The sequence below is a fragment of the Nyctibius grandis genome, chromosome 4 (genome assembly GCF_013368605.1).
Source record: "Nyctibius grandis isolate bNycGra1 chromosome 4, bNycGra1.pri, whole genome shotgun sequence".
Lineage (NCBI taxonomy): Eukaryota > Metazoa > Chordata > Aves > Nyctibiiformes > Nyctibiidae > Nyctibius > Nyctibius grandis.
In genome coordinates this window covers 89,223,759-89,239,663 of record NC_090661.1, presented here as the reverse complement: position 1 = coordinate 89,239,663, position 15,905 = coordinate 89,223,759, and the positions used below count along the sequence as shown (strand labels likewise).

The following is a 15,905-nucleotide window of genomic DNA, read 5'->3' as shown; positions in this document are numbered from 1 at the left end:
TGGAGCCAGGGAGAAGAAGCTGCTGGGCTTCCTCTCTGCCTCCCAGGGCTGCTCCTTCCCCTGCCCTGCCCGGGCAGTGGTCCCGGCAGCTGCCTGTGCACACAAAGGTGACCTTTCCCTGTCTGAACAGCAAAGCTCCCAGCTATCCCAGGAATGTGACCCTGGCCGCTGCGCAGCTGGGAACGGCCATGGCCTGGGTCCCTGCCAGCCAGCTGCAGCTCCCCCTGGCTGGGGGGTCTGGGGGGGCCAGTGCTTGGGCTGACATTGCCCAGTGCCCCCTAGGCTGTGACACCCACCAGCCTAAGAAGATGCTGGGGGCCCAGGTCTTGCTGCTGATTGTACACCCCACCAGTGTGGGAGCTCTCGGGGCAGCCTGAGCCCTCCTCTCAGCCCTGGGCTCATAAACCCCTTCCTCAAGCTGTGCCCTGTGGAAACTGGGGGAGAAGCTGGACTTGGCAGTGACGATGAGGGTGTTTGTGTTGTGTTGGGTGTGCTCCAAGGCCAGGGTGCGGGGGGAGGCTGGCATTCGGAGGGTTCAGCAGTTACTGGGGGCTGTGGAGCAGCTGTAAAATTGGGGAGTGGGCTGTGTAGCACCCCAAGAGCTGTGGTGTCGTGTTTGTGGGTGAGGGTGTATCTGCAACGGGGCGAGTACTGGTCTGCGAGGGGCTGGGGGTTTGAGCTGTAGAGCTCAGGCAGCCGATGGTGGGAGGCAGAGAAGTTACTTGTCTTTCTAGAGAAAATACTTGGAGCGACGAGCGCCGTGGCCATGTATGTCTAAAAGCTCCCTGGAAAGATGCTAATGATGCAGAATACAGAGGGCTACAGATAACTTGGACTGTGGGAGATGGGGTTTTATTTGCGTACTTTTGAGTTTTGCAGTAAAATGACATAATTGACGATGTTTATTCCTGTGGCAGCGTGCTCAGCAGCCTCGCTCTGAACATACCTTCTAACAATATTTGAGATTTTTCCCCATTTTTTTTCCACGTTGGCTGGGGTGGAAGGTGGGGGCAGCAACTGCCTGCCCCCGGCGTGCGGGTGTTGTGGCAGCTGGCTGCCCCGTGTCCCTGGCCAGCTGCGGGGCAGGGGTGCATCCCCCCTGGCTGGAAGGGGATGCAAGTGCCCTTTGGGGCTCCGGGAGGTGGCGGTGCGGCCAGTGGGACCGAGGCCATGCCCAAGGCGGGACAGAGGGAGCAGGGATCACCCCGGTGTGGGGCAGGTGCCTGGTAGCCTCATCGGCTGGGAGGAGGGTGGGCGCAGGCGTCCCGCAGCCTCAATTCCTCTCTTGTCCCAGGAGGGTCCCCTGCGTCGGGGCCAGCTCCAGGGAGAAACCGCAGCGAAGGCAGCCAGGCGCTGGGTAAATATCCCGGCGGCTGCCTTCGTGCCTCTCTCACCCCGGCGGGACAGAATGATGCAAGAATGCGCAGGGTAAACAGGGCTGGCGTGGGCCAGGGGCAGGCGGGCTGCCCCCCTCGCCTGCTGGGACTGGGGGGCTGCTGGGGCAGAGGCAGCCCGAGGAACTGAGCTGAGGGGCAGCACCCTGCTGCCATCAGAGGGGCCGCACCCTGCTGCCATCAGAGGGGCCAGGCTGAGGGCTGCCCCGGTCCCGGTGCTGCTGGGGGGTCCCGGCTGGTGCAGGTGGGTGTCCCCAGGGAGCCTTTTGGGAGGGGGCTGTGGGGTGGCAGGGCTGGCTGGGAGATGCAGACAAGGCTTTCGGGTGGTGCGGAGGTGGGGTCCCCAGGGATGGAGGCAGGGATCCTGGCCCAGGATCTGCCCCCCACATGCCAGGCTCCCCACGTGTGCCTCCAGCTCCCAGCCTGCAGATCTGTCCCCCAGGGTTGACGGAGGGAGAAACCTCTCTGGCAAACACCCTCAGACCCAGCTGTGTGGCTCCTCTGTCCCCACCCCATCCTTGCTGCCCTCTCAGGCTCCCTGAAGTGACAGGGATGCCTGAGGCTCCAGCGATGCCTGTGACCACGGGGAACCTCGTCCCTCAGCTCAGTCAGGCTGCCCAGCCCTGGGCTCTGGGCATGGTGCCTGGAGCAGGTCTCCAGGGTGACCCCGTTCCCTCGGGTTGTCCCACTCAGCGGGCAGGACCGGGAGCCTCCTCCCATCTTTCTTGGGGTCGCGGAGGGAGCCCTGAGGGGCGCTTGCCCATGAACCACAGGGAGCCGGACACAGGCTTCTCCAAGGTGGCATAATTTACTGTGGCAAGGGGTGCCTCGGTTGGGTCTCGGCGGGCTGTGTGTGAGGGATGCAGCAGGGCTGGTCTGGGGGGCTTGGAGGTGGACCCCTCCCACTGAGCCGTGTGGGATGGGAAGGAGGGGGGAGCCCAGGCAGGGGCTGTGCTGCCCTGGGCACTTGGCCTTGAGGGGGCCAGTCTGTGGGGACAGCAGGGACCTGCTTTGGCTGTGGTGGGTCCCTGCAAAGGTGGGATAATCCTGGGCTGGGGTGTGAACTCAAGGGGAGGGCATGGGATGCTTTGGTGGGCAGGAGAAGGGATTTGGCAGGGCTGAGGGTCTGGGGCATGTCATCAGGGAGCTGGCCAGGGGACACAGGGGTGCAGGGTAAGAGTCTCAGGTACAGCCAAGGGGTCCCAAGAGGGCCAAGCAGGGGTCCTAAGTGCAGATAAGCGCTAGGCAGAGGGCTTGGGGGTACCAGGGGTCTCTGGTGCAGACCAGGGCTCACAAGCATGCAGAGCAATGGTCCTGGGTACAGCCTAAGCTTCTGGGTGTGGGCAGGGGTCCTGGGAGCAGAACAGGGCTCTCAGGAAAGGGCAGGGGGTCCTGGCTGTGGATCAAGGCTCCCACGAATGCAGCTGGGAATCCTAGGCGTGCAGTGCAGGGTCCTGGGGCATAGTCAAGGGGCCAAGGGGAGCAGAGCTGGGGTCCTGGGGTGCAGAGCAGGGTCCTGAGGTACAGTCAAGGGCCCAAGGGAGCAGTGCTGGGGTGCAGCCAGGGTGCCAGGGGTGCAGCATCAGGCCAGTTCAGGAGTCCCAGGGCAGGGCAGGGTGGGCAGAGCCCTAGTGCTGCCCAGCCCCATAGAGCAGGGGGTGGTAGAGGGGGCAAGGGTAGGAGAACATGAACTTGACAGCAAACTTCATCTCCTTGTTGTGCTTCTGCCAGGGGTAGATGGCGAGGAGGAGCAGGCGGCCGCCCACCTTGCGGCCCATCACCAGGAAGCTGCCACTGAGGCTGTCAAGCTGAGGGCAGGGGCAGGTGCCCGCGTTCCTCATGTACAGAACCATCTTCTTGGTGTCCTTGCGCTTCAGTGGGCCCAGCTTCAGCACCTTCTTCTTCTGGGCAGCCACCAGCCGCCGCTCCCCGTTCTCCTCTGTCATCTCCTTGATGCGCATCTTCACCACTGTGTGGGGCAGCCGTGGGACATGGGTGGGGGGGGGTGACTGCTGTGGGGCACTGCTGGGGTGCTGCTGGGGGGGTCTGGGCTATGCACCTGTGCAGGACGGGGTGCAGCCCATCCCTGGGGTGGGACCCAGAAGAAGGGCCTCTAGGGAAGTTACTGTGTGGGGAGTGGAAGGGGCTGTTGGGGGCTTCCACAGAGGCCCCCTGAGACCCTCCCAAATGACCCATTCCGCCTGTTACCCTGCCACTGTCTTCTCCTGTGGTGCACCCATCCCACGCACACAGGGGCCAAGGGAATAGCTCAGGGAGTCTCCTGTGGGGTTGTCACTGGAAAACCATGCCTTCTGGCCAACCCCCGCCTGGGCTGTCAGAGCTGGGGGAGGGCAGCCCCGTGCTCAGGGGGGACTGGGAAGGGGACCCCAGCACTCACCGAAGTCGCTGGAGCACATCTGCTCCATCATGCCGTCCGCCTTGTGCTCCATCTCGCACTGGGTGCAGATCTTGGACACTGCGGTGAGAGACCAGCCACTGTCACAGCTCCCTGCTGCTGATGCCTGTCACCTGGGCCAGCTCCGTGGGGACATGCTGGGAGAGCCCTGGCAGCCCCTCTGCTCCCTGGGCAGTTGTGCCGGGGTGATGCAGAGGGCACAGAGCACCTCACTGGCCAGTGTCCCAGCACACCCCCAGGAGGGACGGGGTATGGGGACACCCCTTATCCAGCAGCTGATGCTTTGGGGCACAGCAGCAGCAGCAAGCGTGGCCCCAGCCTGAAGAGTGTCAGAGCCCTAATCCTGACACTGGGCTGCCTTGGGGTGATGTCCTCTCCCCTGCCTGAGGGGACAGCAGCACGGGGCTAATACCCACAGGTGCAGGATGCTCTCTGCTACTGGGATGGGACCTATCGGGAGGCAAGGGACACAGCTCTGCCACGGGTCCCCCAGCAGCTCCCATCTTGTCCCATGTTCACCCTCAGCACTGCTGCCGTGGCTGCTCTCCCCTGCCCTGGGCAGCTCCATGCAGGCAGCTGGGTGCCTGGCTGCCCTGGGGCCAGGGTGTCTGGCTCCCTGGACAGTGAGGGGTGCCCAGCCAAAGCAGCAGGTGCTGCTGGTGCTGTGCCCACTCGTGCCCTGCTGCATACAGAGGGTCCTTGGCCAGCACCAGCGCCCCAGGCCCTGCTTCAAGGGGTGTAGAGGTAGGGGTGCAGGGGCTCTGCAGAGGCACCCAGCATGTGGGGCCTGGCTGCCCAGGGACATGCTGCTGGCAGGTGCCCTGCGTGAATCCCCATCCCATCGCAGTGCCCTTCCCGCTTACCTGGCGGCGGGGTGGCCTTGCTGTTCCCGAACTGGACAGCGATGCAGAGCTCGTGGTCGGAGGGGAACTTGCCGCAGTGCAGCATCTCGGGCCAGGGGAAGCCGTAGGACTCCATGACGGGGGCGCAGGAGTCGCGCACCACCTCGCAGAGGGAGCGGCAGGGGTAGACGGGCCGGTCGAGGCAGACGGGGGCGAAGAGGGAGCAGAGGAAGAGCTGGGTGTCGGTGTGGCACTGCTTGGCGAGCAGGGGCACCCAGCTGCCGGCCTGCTGCTTGGCCTCGGCCATGCTCTCGTGCTCCAGCAGGTTGGGCAGCCGCATGCGCTTGTAGCCCACGTCGCGGCAGAGCGGCATGTCGGGCGGGATGTCGAGGCACTGCGGCTCCCGCCCGTAGAACCGCCCGCGGGGCAGGCTCTCGGGCTGCCACCCGTAGTAGTCGTAGTGCTGCCCGCCGCCCCGGGACCCGGCCAGCGCCAGCGCCAGCGCCAGCAGCGCCGGGACCCGGCCCGCCGCGGGGCCGCCCGCCCGCCGCATCGCCGCCGGCCGAGCGGGACGGAGCGGGACGGAGCGCGGCCGGGCGCCGCCGCCTGCTCCCGTAGCGCCTCCCCCGCTCGCCGCCCTTTCTAAGGAGCCCCGGGAGGCCTCGCCCGCAGCCAATCTGCTCCGGCCGCCGGGCCCCCGGGGCTGCCCCCCCTGGGGCTGCCCCCCCGGTCCCTCGCTAGCCCGCCCCGCCGGCCGCCCCCCCGCCGCCGCTCGCCCTCCCGCCCTGCTGCCCCAGCCGGGTGGGTGCACGGCGCTGCGTGCCCCTCGCCCTCACAGGGAGCACCCTCACATAGCCCCCCCCAGCCCACCCTGGGTTCCTGTGCCCATGGGGAGGTGTTGTAGGCACAAGGTGCCCCCGTTATCCACCAGCTCCTCTGCCCCATCCCACCTGGCACCCTACAGGTATGCCCTGGCATGGGGCAGGGGATCCTGGTTCCCACCCTGTGCCCCATGGACTATCAGTTTGGAGGTGTTTGAGGTGCAGGGGATGGAGGAGCAGGACACCCCAGATGCTCCATGCTGCAGCACTGGGGGGCAGCTGGGGCACCTACGTGCTGGGTGCCTTGTGTGGCATCAATGTCACAGTGATGCCATGGGCACGGGGTTCTTATTCCTCATGGATGGCCCTGTCATCACGTACTCTGGGCAGCCCATGGTCTGCTGGGCAGAGGCATAGCTGGGGTTACACCTCCCAGCAAAGGGCTTGCACTGCCTGGGGCATGGGCAGAGCCAGAGCCCAGAGCCGGATGAGGGTGGGCAGCGCTGGGGCCACATTCCCCCATCCCCTTGGAGACGGGCTGAGCGGGGGGGTGGTGTGCAAGGCTCAAGACCCCATTAGAAACACATTTGTCTGCAGGGGTTATCTGGGGCACCCCTTCCCCTTCCCACGATCGATGCCCATGCCTGGCCAACTGGCTCTGGGCCGCCACCGGCCCCTGCCTGCCGGATAAGGTGGCTCTGTTAATGGGCGACAGAGCAAACAGCCTGGTGCAGGCAGGCGATAGCAGCTGCCCTTTGCCCTGGGCTGGGGGGAGGCACTGTCCCCCCAGCCCCGGTGGGATCCATCTGCTTTGGGGCTCTGCTGGCAATCTCACCTGAATGCCCTGCACTTGCCTGTAGCCTGCTTGCCCTCCCCATGCCCTCCATACCAGGCACAGCGCCTGTCACTGCATCGCCCGGGGATGCTTGCTGCTGGACCAAGGGTGGGCTGAGCTCATCCCACCCTGGCCAGGCCCCAGAGGTGGCACCATTAATGTGTAACTGCAGGGGAGCATGATAAGATAGAGTGGCCCTTTATCAGGGCTGCCCAGTAGCAGGAGGGAGGGTGCTGGAAGCATCAGGCTGTCACAGGAGGAGTGAGATTGCCTGGAGATAAATGCTGATAGAAAATAGCTAATCCGTGATGGATGGGCTGGGGTAGGGTAGCTGGGGAGCTCAGCTAATTGCCATGGGAGCTGAGCTGGGGCCGGCAAAGCCTGGGAAACAGAGCAGGGAGGTGGAGGCAGAGGGAGCCTGCGTGTGCGGGATGGAGCTGCCATGTGCGGGATGCTGAGAACACCTTGCTCTGTGGGTGTGCGGTGTCCCTGGGCTGTCCCTGCAGCACTGGTGCTGTCCTGCGTGTCGCCACGGACCGGTTCCTGGCTCTCAGCCTGCCCTATCTCCCAGCCCAGTCCAGCCCCCAGCACCCACAATCCCTCCCAGGAAGGTGCTGGGGGTGCAGAGCACCCTGTGCTGGCTGGCAGCCCACCAGATGAAGGCAAGGGGGCTGGTGGGGCTGGGGGGCAGTGGGGGGAGTGAAGGGCTCCCTGCCAGCTGGCCTGGCCCCCCCATCTGTCACGATGCCTTCGTTAGAGCTACTGAGTCACCTCTTGGCAGTGTGGGGAGCAGGGCTGGCCCCAGGAGAGGGGTGACCATCCTCTGCTCCTGCCCTGCCAGGTGTCCTGTCAGCCTTGTCCCTGATCTGAGGCCATGCCTCTGCTCTGCGGGGGTCCCTGCTGCACCCCCGATGCTTCCTTAACCCTTTCCCACCCACACTGTGGCAGGGCTGGGGAGAGACCTACCCAGGGGAGGAGGATCTGGGCTGTACCCCAGGGAAGGGGATGTCCCAGGGCAGCTGGAGCTGGCACTCTTCCCTGTGTTCTGTCTGCCCAGGCTGCTCCAGTGCCCACATCCCTGTCCTGTGCCCGCGCAGCCGTCTGGGGGACTGACACTTGCGCCTGTCACTCCGGGGAGCCGGCTGTGCCACCGCCTGTGTCATCTGTCACGGCAGCGAGAGCGGAAGCAGGGCCATGGGGGCTGCCCCCTCCACGGTGGAGACCTTGGGGACGGCCAGCCAGGGTGGCATGGTAAGAGGACAATCCCTGGGGGTGCCCCCTCACCACTCCAGGGGGCCTGTGCCTGGCTGTAGCACAGAGCAGATCGGAGCCAGGGGAACAGGAGGCTCCCAGGAAACGAGATGCTGAGCAGGGTCCTGGTCACCTCTTCCTGTCCTCTCCCGTTGTGTCCCCACTCCCTCTCCCACTGCAGCTTTAGGTGCTGCTATGGGCAGAGACACATTCCCCAGGCCTGCATGGGTTCCCTCCTGTCCTCACCAGCTATTTGTGCTGTCCCAGCCCCATCCCAGGCTCCTGGGACTCCTGGCTTCGGGGCTGCAGCAGTGCCGGGCGTGGGCTGCAGCTGCTGGGGACAGATACCCTCAGGAGGGGACAGCATGCCAGGGCTGGCCGTGCAGGGACAGGGGTACCAGGTTGTCCGGCAGCTCTCAGAAGAGAGCACCCCAGTCCGAGGGGCAATGCGGGGATGGCAGCATGGCTCCGTGGGGGTGCCCTGCCTGGGGCGGCCGAGGGAGGCTGGTGTACGGCTGGGGGCACCCGGGGGCAGGGCTGGCCCGGGGCTGTGGGACCGGCAGGGCAGGCAGGGCAGTGGTGGCCATGCACTTGCCCTGCGCCCACACACGCTCCCGCTCGCCGGCAGCCCCAGGAATGCGGCTGGCAGCGCTCCCGGCGCAGCTGCGGGGCCGAGGCCGCCCTGGCACCCTCCCAGCCCCTCGGCAGCTCCTGGCCCTGCCCGGCTCCCTCCAGCCCGCACACAGACCCCCTGTTCGCTGCCGGCCCCGGCCCCCAGCCTCCCTCTGCGGGGCAGGGAAGGGGCACGTCCTGCGTGGGGACGCCTCGGGAGAAGAGCCCCTTTGCCCTGCAGCGTGGCACCGTGCATGGGGACACGGGGACGTGGGGACCCTCTCTGCAGCTTTGCTGGCCCCCTGCTCTGCCGGGGAGCTGGGAAAAGCCACCCACGTCTGCTCCCAGCACAGCCCCATCCCGGCGTGGGGGCAACCCTCTCATAGCCCCGGCTCCCAGCTGGCACCTTTGCCAAAGCTGGACCTTGGCACCTCCCTCCAAAACTGCATCCCCCTCTGCTTGCCTGTTTGCAGGAGGGTGCTGTGTCCCCTCTGCACACTCCTGTGGGGTGTACTGGGGGGGCTGCCCCTCCCTCTGCGGGGGTTTCCAGTGCAATGGGGTCCTGGCACCACCCATTGGGATGGACACAGCTGGACATGGTGGTGCTGCAGGCACTGCGGAGGGGTGCCCATCCTCAGGGTGCCCATCCTCAGGGTGCACAGACTGTAAGGCTGGTTGGCCTCAGTTTGGGGCAGTCTCCCCATCCTGTGCAAAGGTGCAGGCTGGGGCACTTGGAGCTGTTTTCCAGTGGCTCCTGATGCGGGGGATGTCTCCCCCCCATGCTGGTGTACACACCTGGCATCTCCCAGGAAAGGTTATCAGTGAATAACCCTGCCCTGCTGTCTCCGCACGACTCCCAAATGTCACCGTTGTCCTCACTGGGGCAGTGAGCTCATGCTCCCCGCTCGACCTATTAATGAAAGCCCCCCCCCCCCAGCACCATGTGAAGCAGCTGCCAGGGCCTGGCCCTGCCGTGGCTCCTTTGAAGCTGAGCCGGAGCCGCTGACAGCCCTGATGGGCTGGGGAGGGGGCTCAGCGTGCAGCAGGTGCAGGATGGGGCCTCAGGGGCTGGTCCCGGGCTCCAGCTGTCCTCCACAGCCTCCAGCCACAGTGCCAGGACTGCAGGGAGGGTCGGGGTGCAGGGATGGGGTGCAGTGCTATGCACCTAGGGACACCCCCCAGTCCTGACTTGGGAGTCAAGCACAGGGACTGGACCAGGGGCATTGCTGGGGCACAGCTGCCACAGTGCAATGGGCAACAGGGACGCTGGCTGCATGGGGCTGTCTGTAGCGGTGTATCCCACGCCTGTCCCGTAGGGCCAAGGGCAGGACTCTGGGTGGTCAGCCAGAGCTGGGGACAAGGGGAGGTCTGCAGGGTTTGTCTGCGGGACAGGTCAGAGCCCCCTCGCTCCAGGTGCAGGGGAGAACCCAGGCAGGGGAGTAAAGGCAGCTCTGGCAACAGCCGTACGAGTGGTGCCTGCCCTCGCTGCCAGGGAGCCTAAAAATAGCCCCTCAGGGCTCAGCAGATGGAGCAGAAGGGTCAGAGCCCTCTTGCTGCAGGCACCCTGCCAGCCACCCATACAGTGCTGGGGGCTGGGGGGCAGCAGGGCCACACAGCGCTTTGGACTGCGCTGAGCCCCCGCTGCCCCTGCTCCTACTGCCTGCGATCCTGTCAGCTACGTCAGCCCCCCTCCACCTCTGCCCTGCCCTGCTGGGAGCAATGGCACGGCACAGCACAGCACAGCATGGCAGCAGCCTGTGCCCTCTGCATGGGAACCAGCAGGGTCTGTCCCTGCCCTGGTTAAAATTGTGAAGCCCATGATGGTGCACACTGCATGGGGGGGCTGGCAGGCCCTGGTGGGCTCCAGAGATACTGGGGGCTGTGGGGTACCACAGGCAGGGCCAGGGTCTCTGCGGGGATGGGGAACACTGTGGGGCAGGTCCATGCTGTCCCTGTCCTGCCTGCCACAGGGCAAGGCTTGCTCCTGGCTAGTATGGCTGGGGGAAGGCGGCTCCCCATGATGGAATGAAGATGTCCCACCAAAGGACACCCCTTGACATGTGCCCTGGTCCCTCAAACAGCAGGTCTGTGGCTTGCAAGGCAGCTGGAGCCCAGGACCAAGGGTCCAGTGACGAGGCTGGGTTGGTGCAGCCAGAGAAGGGACATCCCTGGAGCAGCAGCGCAGGGTGCAGGCAGATGGGCAGAGCCTGGGGCGGCAGGGACAGCTGGGCCCCGCCGGCTGCTCTCAGCCCCTCGCCGCGGCATGGGAGAGCAAACTCCATCTCCTGGCAGGTGCTGCATTGCCATGGCAACTGGCAGGGCGCTGCCGGGTGGGCAGCGGTGACACACAGCATGGGAAGGAGCAGGGATGCAGGGCCTGGCCTTGGGGGCATCTGGGGACACGCTTGGGTGTATGAGCACGAGTGAGTGGGCGCATGCCCGGGGGTGGCCGGGGAGGCTGCAGGCAGATGTGTGCACCTGAGTGTGTGCACAAACGCCTGCATCTGTGTGCATGCATGTGTGTGTGTGTACACGGGAGAGTGCACCCCCCGCCCCAGGAGGGGCCTGTGGCTCTGTGGCACTGGGTGTACCCCAGTGCTCTGGGGAGTGGGCTGGCAGGGCTGCTCTGGAGCCCAGGAACAGCAGGTTTCCCCCACAAGCTATGGGATCCATAGCTTTGTGTTTGGGGGAGGGAGATAAGCACTCTCTGACTCGGGTCCCTGCCTGCACGTGTCCTCTGGTCCCTGGGTCACATACCCTGCCCCACTCCAGCGTGCAGGGGCTGCCCGCCAGCCACCCCAGGGCTCTGCCTCCATTTGCTCTGCCTGAAGCCTGGGCCGGTGCTCAGGGCAGGGAGTGGGAGTCAGCTGGAGCTGCCCCTGTTTTGTCAGGGCCCCTGTGCGGCAGGCAGCTGGCCATGCTGCATTAGCAGCCTGAGCAGACGGGCTGGCAGGGCCCTGCGCTGCCTTCAGCATCGCCCAGGTGTCGAGGGAAGGGCTGGCTGCTCTCCTGCCTGGTGAGGGCCCTGTGCCCAGCCACCACATCCCTCCCGCCTCACCCTGGCCCCAGCTGTGCGCACCCCCCCTTCGCCTCTTGGGAGAGCCTCTGTTCCCCCCATTTGGCATTTCTCTGGCTCTCACTGAGCTGTCAGTGGGCAGAGATAATGGGGAATTCGTTAGCTCTCTGCTTTGATGTCTGCCCGCGCCGCAGTCACAGCACCCGCTCTGGAGCACAGCGCCAGCTGCAAATCCTTCACAAACAAACAGCTTCAGACGAGGCCCCTTGGCATGGCAGGCTGCCAGCCCCACGGCCAGGCCCCCACATCCCCACCGGGCCAGCTCCACGGCCAACCAGGCCCCCGGTTACCTCCAGCAGCACCCCCTCGGCAGCCAGGTCCCCCCAGGGACCTACAGCCACAACCCCCCAGCAGCCGGGCCCTGGTACCCGCAGTGCTGCCTGGACCCCCGGGACCTATAGCAGCAGCCCCCCCGCTGCGGCCAGCCCCGAGATAGCCGGACCTCGGTACCGCCGTCCTCCAGGGGCTCCGTGCCGGTAGCGGCGGGCGCCCATCCCCGCCGCCTCGGGGCGGGCCGTGCGTGGCCGGTCCGGGCGGCTGCGCACACGGGGCGGCCGGGCCCGCCTCCGCCGCTCGGCACAGCAGCACCGCGGACAGCGCCGGGCCCCCCGCGTCGCTCGGCAAGGCCCCGGTGGCAGCGCCGGTGCCCCCGCAGCCCCGCCCCGCCCCGGCACGGCCCGGCCCGGGCGCACGCCGCGCCATGGCCACGGAGGTGGGTGCGCGGCGGCACGGCGGGGGCCGCCCCGGCAGCGGGCACCTCCCGGCGCCGGGCTGCGGTGGAGCCCCCCCGCTCTGCACCCTCCCCCCCTCGCCCCACCGCCATCGGCTGCCTGGGCGCGGGGGAAGGGGGTCCGCGGGGGGTGCGCTGGTGTGGGAGGGCAGCGTGGGGCTGGGGTCCGCGTGGGGTGCACTGGGGAGTGGGTCGGTGCATGCGGGGTGCCTGGAGGGGCGGGGGGTGCGGGGTGCCCTTGTGGGAGGGAGCAGCGGGGGTCTGGGGTGGGGCGTCCCGGGAGGACGGGTGACTGTGGGGCTGGGCATCCCTCTCACGGGTGCCGTGGATGGGACCGGGGACAGGGGCAGAGGGTCTGGGGGGCACACGGCCGGCAGTGGCCCCGTGTCACCAAAGGGGAAGCACAGGGAGGGGTCTGACACCCGCCCGTGGCACAGCCCGGCCCCTCCATGCTCCCACCCTCCTCTCCAGCCCCCAGCAGCTGCCCTGTGGCCCAGAGCCCAGGGGGCTGGCATGGTCCCTCGTACCCCGGGGATGCCAGGGCTGGCGGGGCTGGGCTGGGCACCTGCGACCGCCGGGGCTGCCGATCCCTTTTGTGCAGCCACCCTGCTGCAGCCAGCCCACCTGCTGCGCTCCCGCTGCAGACCCGCTGCCAGCGGCCCCCTGCTCCTGCTCCTGCTCCACTTGCTTCCCTTCTGCCTGGGAGCTGCTGGCGCGGCTGCATGCTGGGGCGCTGCTGGGGACAGAGGGCTGTCCCCTCCCCAGGCCGTGGCCCACCAGGGACACACATACAAGTGTGCAGCAGCCGGTGCAGGCGAGGCCAAGCACCAGCCCGAGGCAGGGAGCCCACGCACGCGCCCACGCTCCGAGCAGGGGACTGCCACAACATCCTCCCCTCGCCGCCACCCTCCTCTCACCCCGGGCCTTGTGCTTCCTGCGCCGAGCTGTGCTCATGGCATGACACAGCCCATGCTGGGGACTCCCTGCCTCGGGGTGTGCGAGCCTGCAGCCCCCATGCCCTGACGCTGGGGGAATGGCATTGCTCCCGGGGTCCCCAGCCCCCAGCAGGGACGCCTGGCACCCCCCGGCTGCAGCCCCCCGGCTCACCCCACTGCCCACCAGGTGCACAGCCTGCAGGAGCTGCGGCGCAGCGCATCCCTGGCCACCAAAGTCTTCGTGCAGCGGGATTACAGCGATGGGACCACGTGCCAGTTCCAGACAAAGTTTCCCCCAGAGCTGGAGAGCCGGGTAGGGAGCCTGGCAGGCTGACAGGGTGGGAGGTGCCCTATGGGGGCTTGGGGGAAGAGCGGTCTGATGTCATGGTGCTCCCATAGGGTATTGTATGGCCCTGGGCCAGCCGATGCTGCTGGGTGCATGCCATCACAGCCACCTTGCCTGGTGTGCAAGGGCTTGGGTGCTCCCGGGAACCAGGAGGCTCCAGTGAAGGGCTGCAGGTTCAGGAGGTCTTGGCATGGGCAGGCAGTGGGCAGGGGCTGGTGGGGCTGAGGCATCAGCTGGGCAGGGAGGAGAGGGTTAAGTGCTCCCCAAGTCCTCCCGGAGATGGAGACAGGGCAGCGCAAGGGGTCAGCCTCTGGCCAGACTCCTCTTCACCCTGGTTTCTGCTCTAGATCGAGCGGCAGCTCTTCGAGGAAACCGTGAAAACACTTAATGGCTTCTATGCCGAGGCGGAGAAGATCGGGGGCAGCTCGTACCTGGAGGGGTGCCTGGCCTGCGCCACCGCCTATTTCATCTTCCTCTGCATGGAGACGCACTACGAGAAGGTGCTGAGCCCCAGGGGAGGGCTCGGGGACAGGCATGGCTGCAGGCCTGGTGTGGGCACAGGGATTGTACAGGGAGCAGGGGGGCTGGAGGCCAGAGCAGGCATCAGGGTTGGCAGGGGAGGACGTCAGGGCTGGCAGGCCCTGAGTGTCCCTCTGTGTGCCAGCAGGTCCTGAAGAAGATCTCCAAGTACATCCAGGAGCAGAACGAGAAGATCTACGCGCCGCGGGGGCTGCTGCTCACCGACCCCCTGGAGCGTGGCATGAGGGTCGTATCCTCTGGGCAGCGGGGCACTGGGGGGATGACAAGGGTGGGGGGTGGGGGGACACCAGGAGTGGGTGCTGGGCAGTTGGATTTGCAGCTGGCACATCCCACCGATGATCCTTAGCAGGGCCCAGATCGAGATCTCCATCTATGAGGACCGGTGCAGCAGCGGCAGCTCCAGCAGCGGCAGCTCCAGCAGCAGCAGCGGTGGAGGGGGTGGCGGGGTGGGGGGCCGGTGACTGGCCGGGAGTCCCTGCAGGGACTCGTACTGCCGGGACAGTGGCCTCTCCGAGCTCCGCAGGCTGCATTACCAGAGCACCCGCTTCTGAGACCAGGGCGGGCGGGAAAAGGAGGCCGGGGGCTGCCCACGGGGGCTGCCCACCCCTCTCTGCTCTGTGCCCCCCCGCAGCGGCTCTGCCCCTGCTCAGACCCACTGCAGGCAGGGGCTGGTGCTGGGACATCCCAAGTGCTTCCCACTGAGCCAAACCGATGCCAAGGAGCTCCTGCAGCCCTCTGGGTGCTCTGCGCTGCTGCCCCTGCCCCAAGCGAAGGAGCTTGCCCTGCTGCAGGCAGCCCCAGCTGGTAGCACCCTGCATGCCATGCATCGGGGAGCCGTGGGACCCGCAAAGCCCCAGGCAGCACTAAGGGCAGGGGGGCTTAGTCCCATACCCACGGGCCCTGCCAGCCCTTGCTGCGACCCTTCCCTGGGGCGTTCCGCTCTTGGTGCTGCAGGGTGGGCTCAGCTGCTGTGTGCCCACCGCCCAGGGAGCCGGGCAGAGCCCTGGTGCTGCTTCATCTGCATGATGGTGCCATGCGTTTGCCCCCACCCTGCCCCACGTGCTGCCCGTTGCTGCTCCCCAGCCCTGGCCAGATGCCCTGATCCATCCAGCAGCAGCATCCTTGCCAGCAGCATCCTTCAGCACTCCCCACGGCACTGGGCACTTGCTTCTGCTCCCTGCCTGACCCGGTGCCTGACCCAGAAAGCTCCCCAGCTCCCTGCCCTTGTGCTGCGTGCCCTGGGCTCGTGCACAGCCCAGCGTAGCAGAGGCTGAGCTGTGGCACGGGTGAGCCAGGCTCCGTGCCCAGTCCTGGCAGAGCCTGCCCGCGCCTGGCTGCCGGCAGCCCCCTGCCCGCTCTGCCCCATGACCTGCCCCAACGCAGGGAGGGTGCCCAGTGGAGCAGCTCCACCAGGACCCTTCCTCTCCTGCTGCTGAGCCCTCCCCTGCCCACGTGTCCTGCATGCATCTGCCACCAGCACCCCAATTCTCAGCCTGGCCTGTGGTGGGGACCCCGAAGGGCATCTGGGCCCACCTGGAAGGTGTGGGGGTTCACAGGCCAGGATCAGATGGGGGGGAATAGGAGGGTTCCTGTGACATCCAGCACCCTGAGGAGAACAGTCCCTGCCTAGGTGCAGGGCTGAATGGAGCCGGCGTTGCTCTCCCAGGGTTCTGGAGGGAGGACCCTGCCCCATGGGATTCCCTTTGGCTCAGTCATGGCGTATGTGCAGGGTGGCCCTGGCCCCACCGTTCCCGCTGGGGCCCCCCTGCATGGAGACCTCCCTCAATAAACCCCATGCTTCATCCCCTGCCGCCTGCCCTGTGTCGTTCTGCGTTGGAGGGGGGAGTGGGGCGACGGTGGGGGGCACAGAGCCAGGCTGGGCTGGGCATCCCCCAGCACATCGGGGTGCATGGAGCCTCACAAGGAGGGTGAGAGTGGGGGGAAATGAGAGGGAGGGATGGGGCAGTGCGTGGGGGGACAGGGACAGCCCTGTGTGGCAGCCGTGTGGCCCCCATGACAGGGACCCCCAGGGAAACCAATGCAGGAGAGTGTTTATTCAGCTGGCACCGGGCACAACCAGTACGGGGCTGGGGGCGAGCAGGGGGCA

General features: G+C 66.9%; 2 protein-coding genes across 2 annotated transcripts; one reads left to right on the top strand and one right to left on the bottom strand.

The window, feature by feature from the left end:
• Nucleotides 1-1,367: 1,367 nt before the first annotated feature.
• Nucleotides 1,368-5,205, bottom strand: SFRP5 (secreted frizzled related protein 5). The gene is made up of 3 exons (XM_068397445.1): nucleotides 4,674-5,205; nucleotides 3,793-3,870; nucleotides 1,368-3,363 (listed from the first exon to the last, which is right to left on the bottom strand). Exons 1-3 carry the CDS (start codon nucleotides 5,203-5,205, stop codon nucleotides 3,023-3,025), a joined length of 951 nt encoding a protein of 316 aa, XP_068253546.1. The 3' UTR covers nucleotides 1,368-3,022.
• A 2,249-nt stretch (nucleotides 5,206-7,454) lies between these two features.
• On the top strand, nucleotides 7,455-15,605 carry GOLGA7B (golgin A7 family member B). The gene is made up of 5 exons (XM_068398801.1): nucleotides 7,455-7,559; nucleotides 13,100-13,225; nucleotides 13,606-13,758; nucleotides 13,926-14,027; nucleotides 14,155-15,605. Exons 1-5 carry the CDS (start codon nucleotides 7,503-7,505, stop codon nucleotides 14,257-14,259), a joined length of 543 nt encoding a protein of 180 aa, XP_068254902.1. The 5' UTR covers nucleotides 7,455-7,502; the 3' UTR covers nucleotides 14,260-15,605.
• Nucleotides 15,606-15,905: the final 300 nt, after the last annotated feature.

Coding starts and splice junctions, on each gene's coding strand:
- SFRP5 (XM_068397445.1), bottom strand. CDS start 5,205: ATGCGGCGGGCGGGCGGCCCCGCGGCGGGCCGGGTCCCGGCGCTGCTG. Junction 3,871..4,673: donor CAAGGCCACCCCGCCGCCAG/GTAAGCGGGAAG, acceptor CTCTCACCGCAG/TGTCCAAGATCTGCACCCAG. Junction 3,364..3,792: donor GATGTGCTCCAGCGACTTCG/GTGAGTGCTGGG, acceptor TGCCCCACACAG/TGGTGAAGATGCGCATCAAG.
- GOLGA7B (XM_068398801.1), top strand. CDS start 7,503: ATGGGGGCTGCCCCCTCCACGGTGGAGACCTTGGGGACGGCCAGCCAG. Junction 7,560..13,099: donor CGGCCAGCCAGGGTGGCATG/GTAAGAGGACAA, acceptor ACTGCCCACCAG/GTGCACAGCCTGCAGGAGCT. Junction 13,226..13,605: donor CCCCAGAGCTGGAGAGCCGG/GTAGGGAGCCTG, acceptor TTTCTGCTCTAG/ATCGAGCGGCAGCTCTTCGA.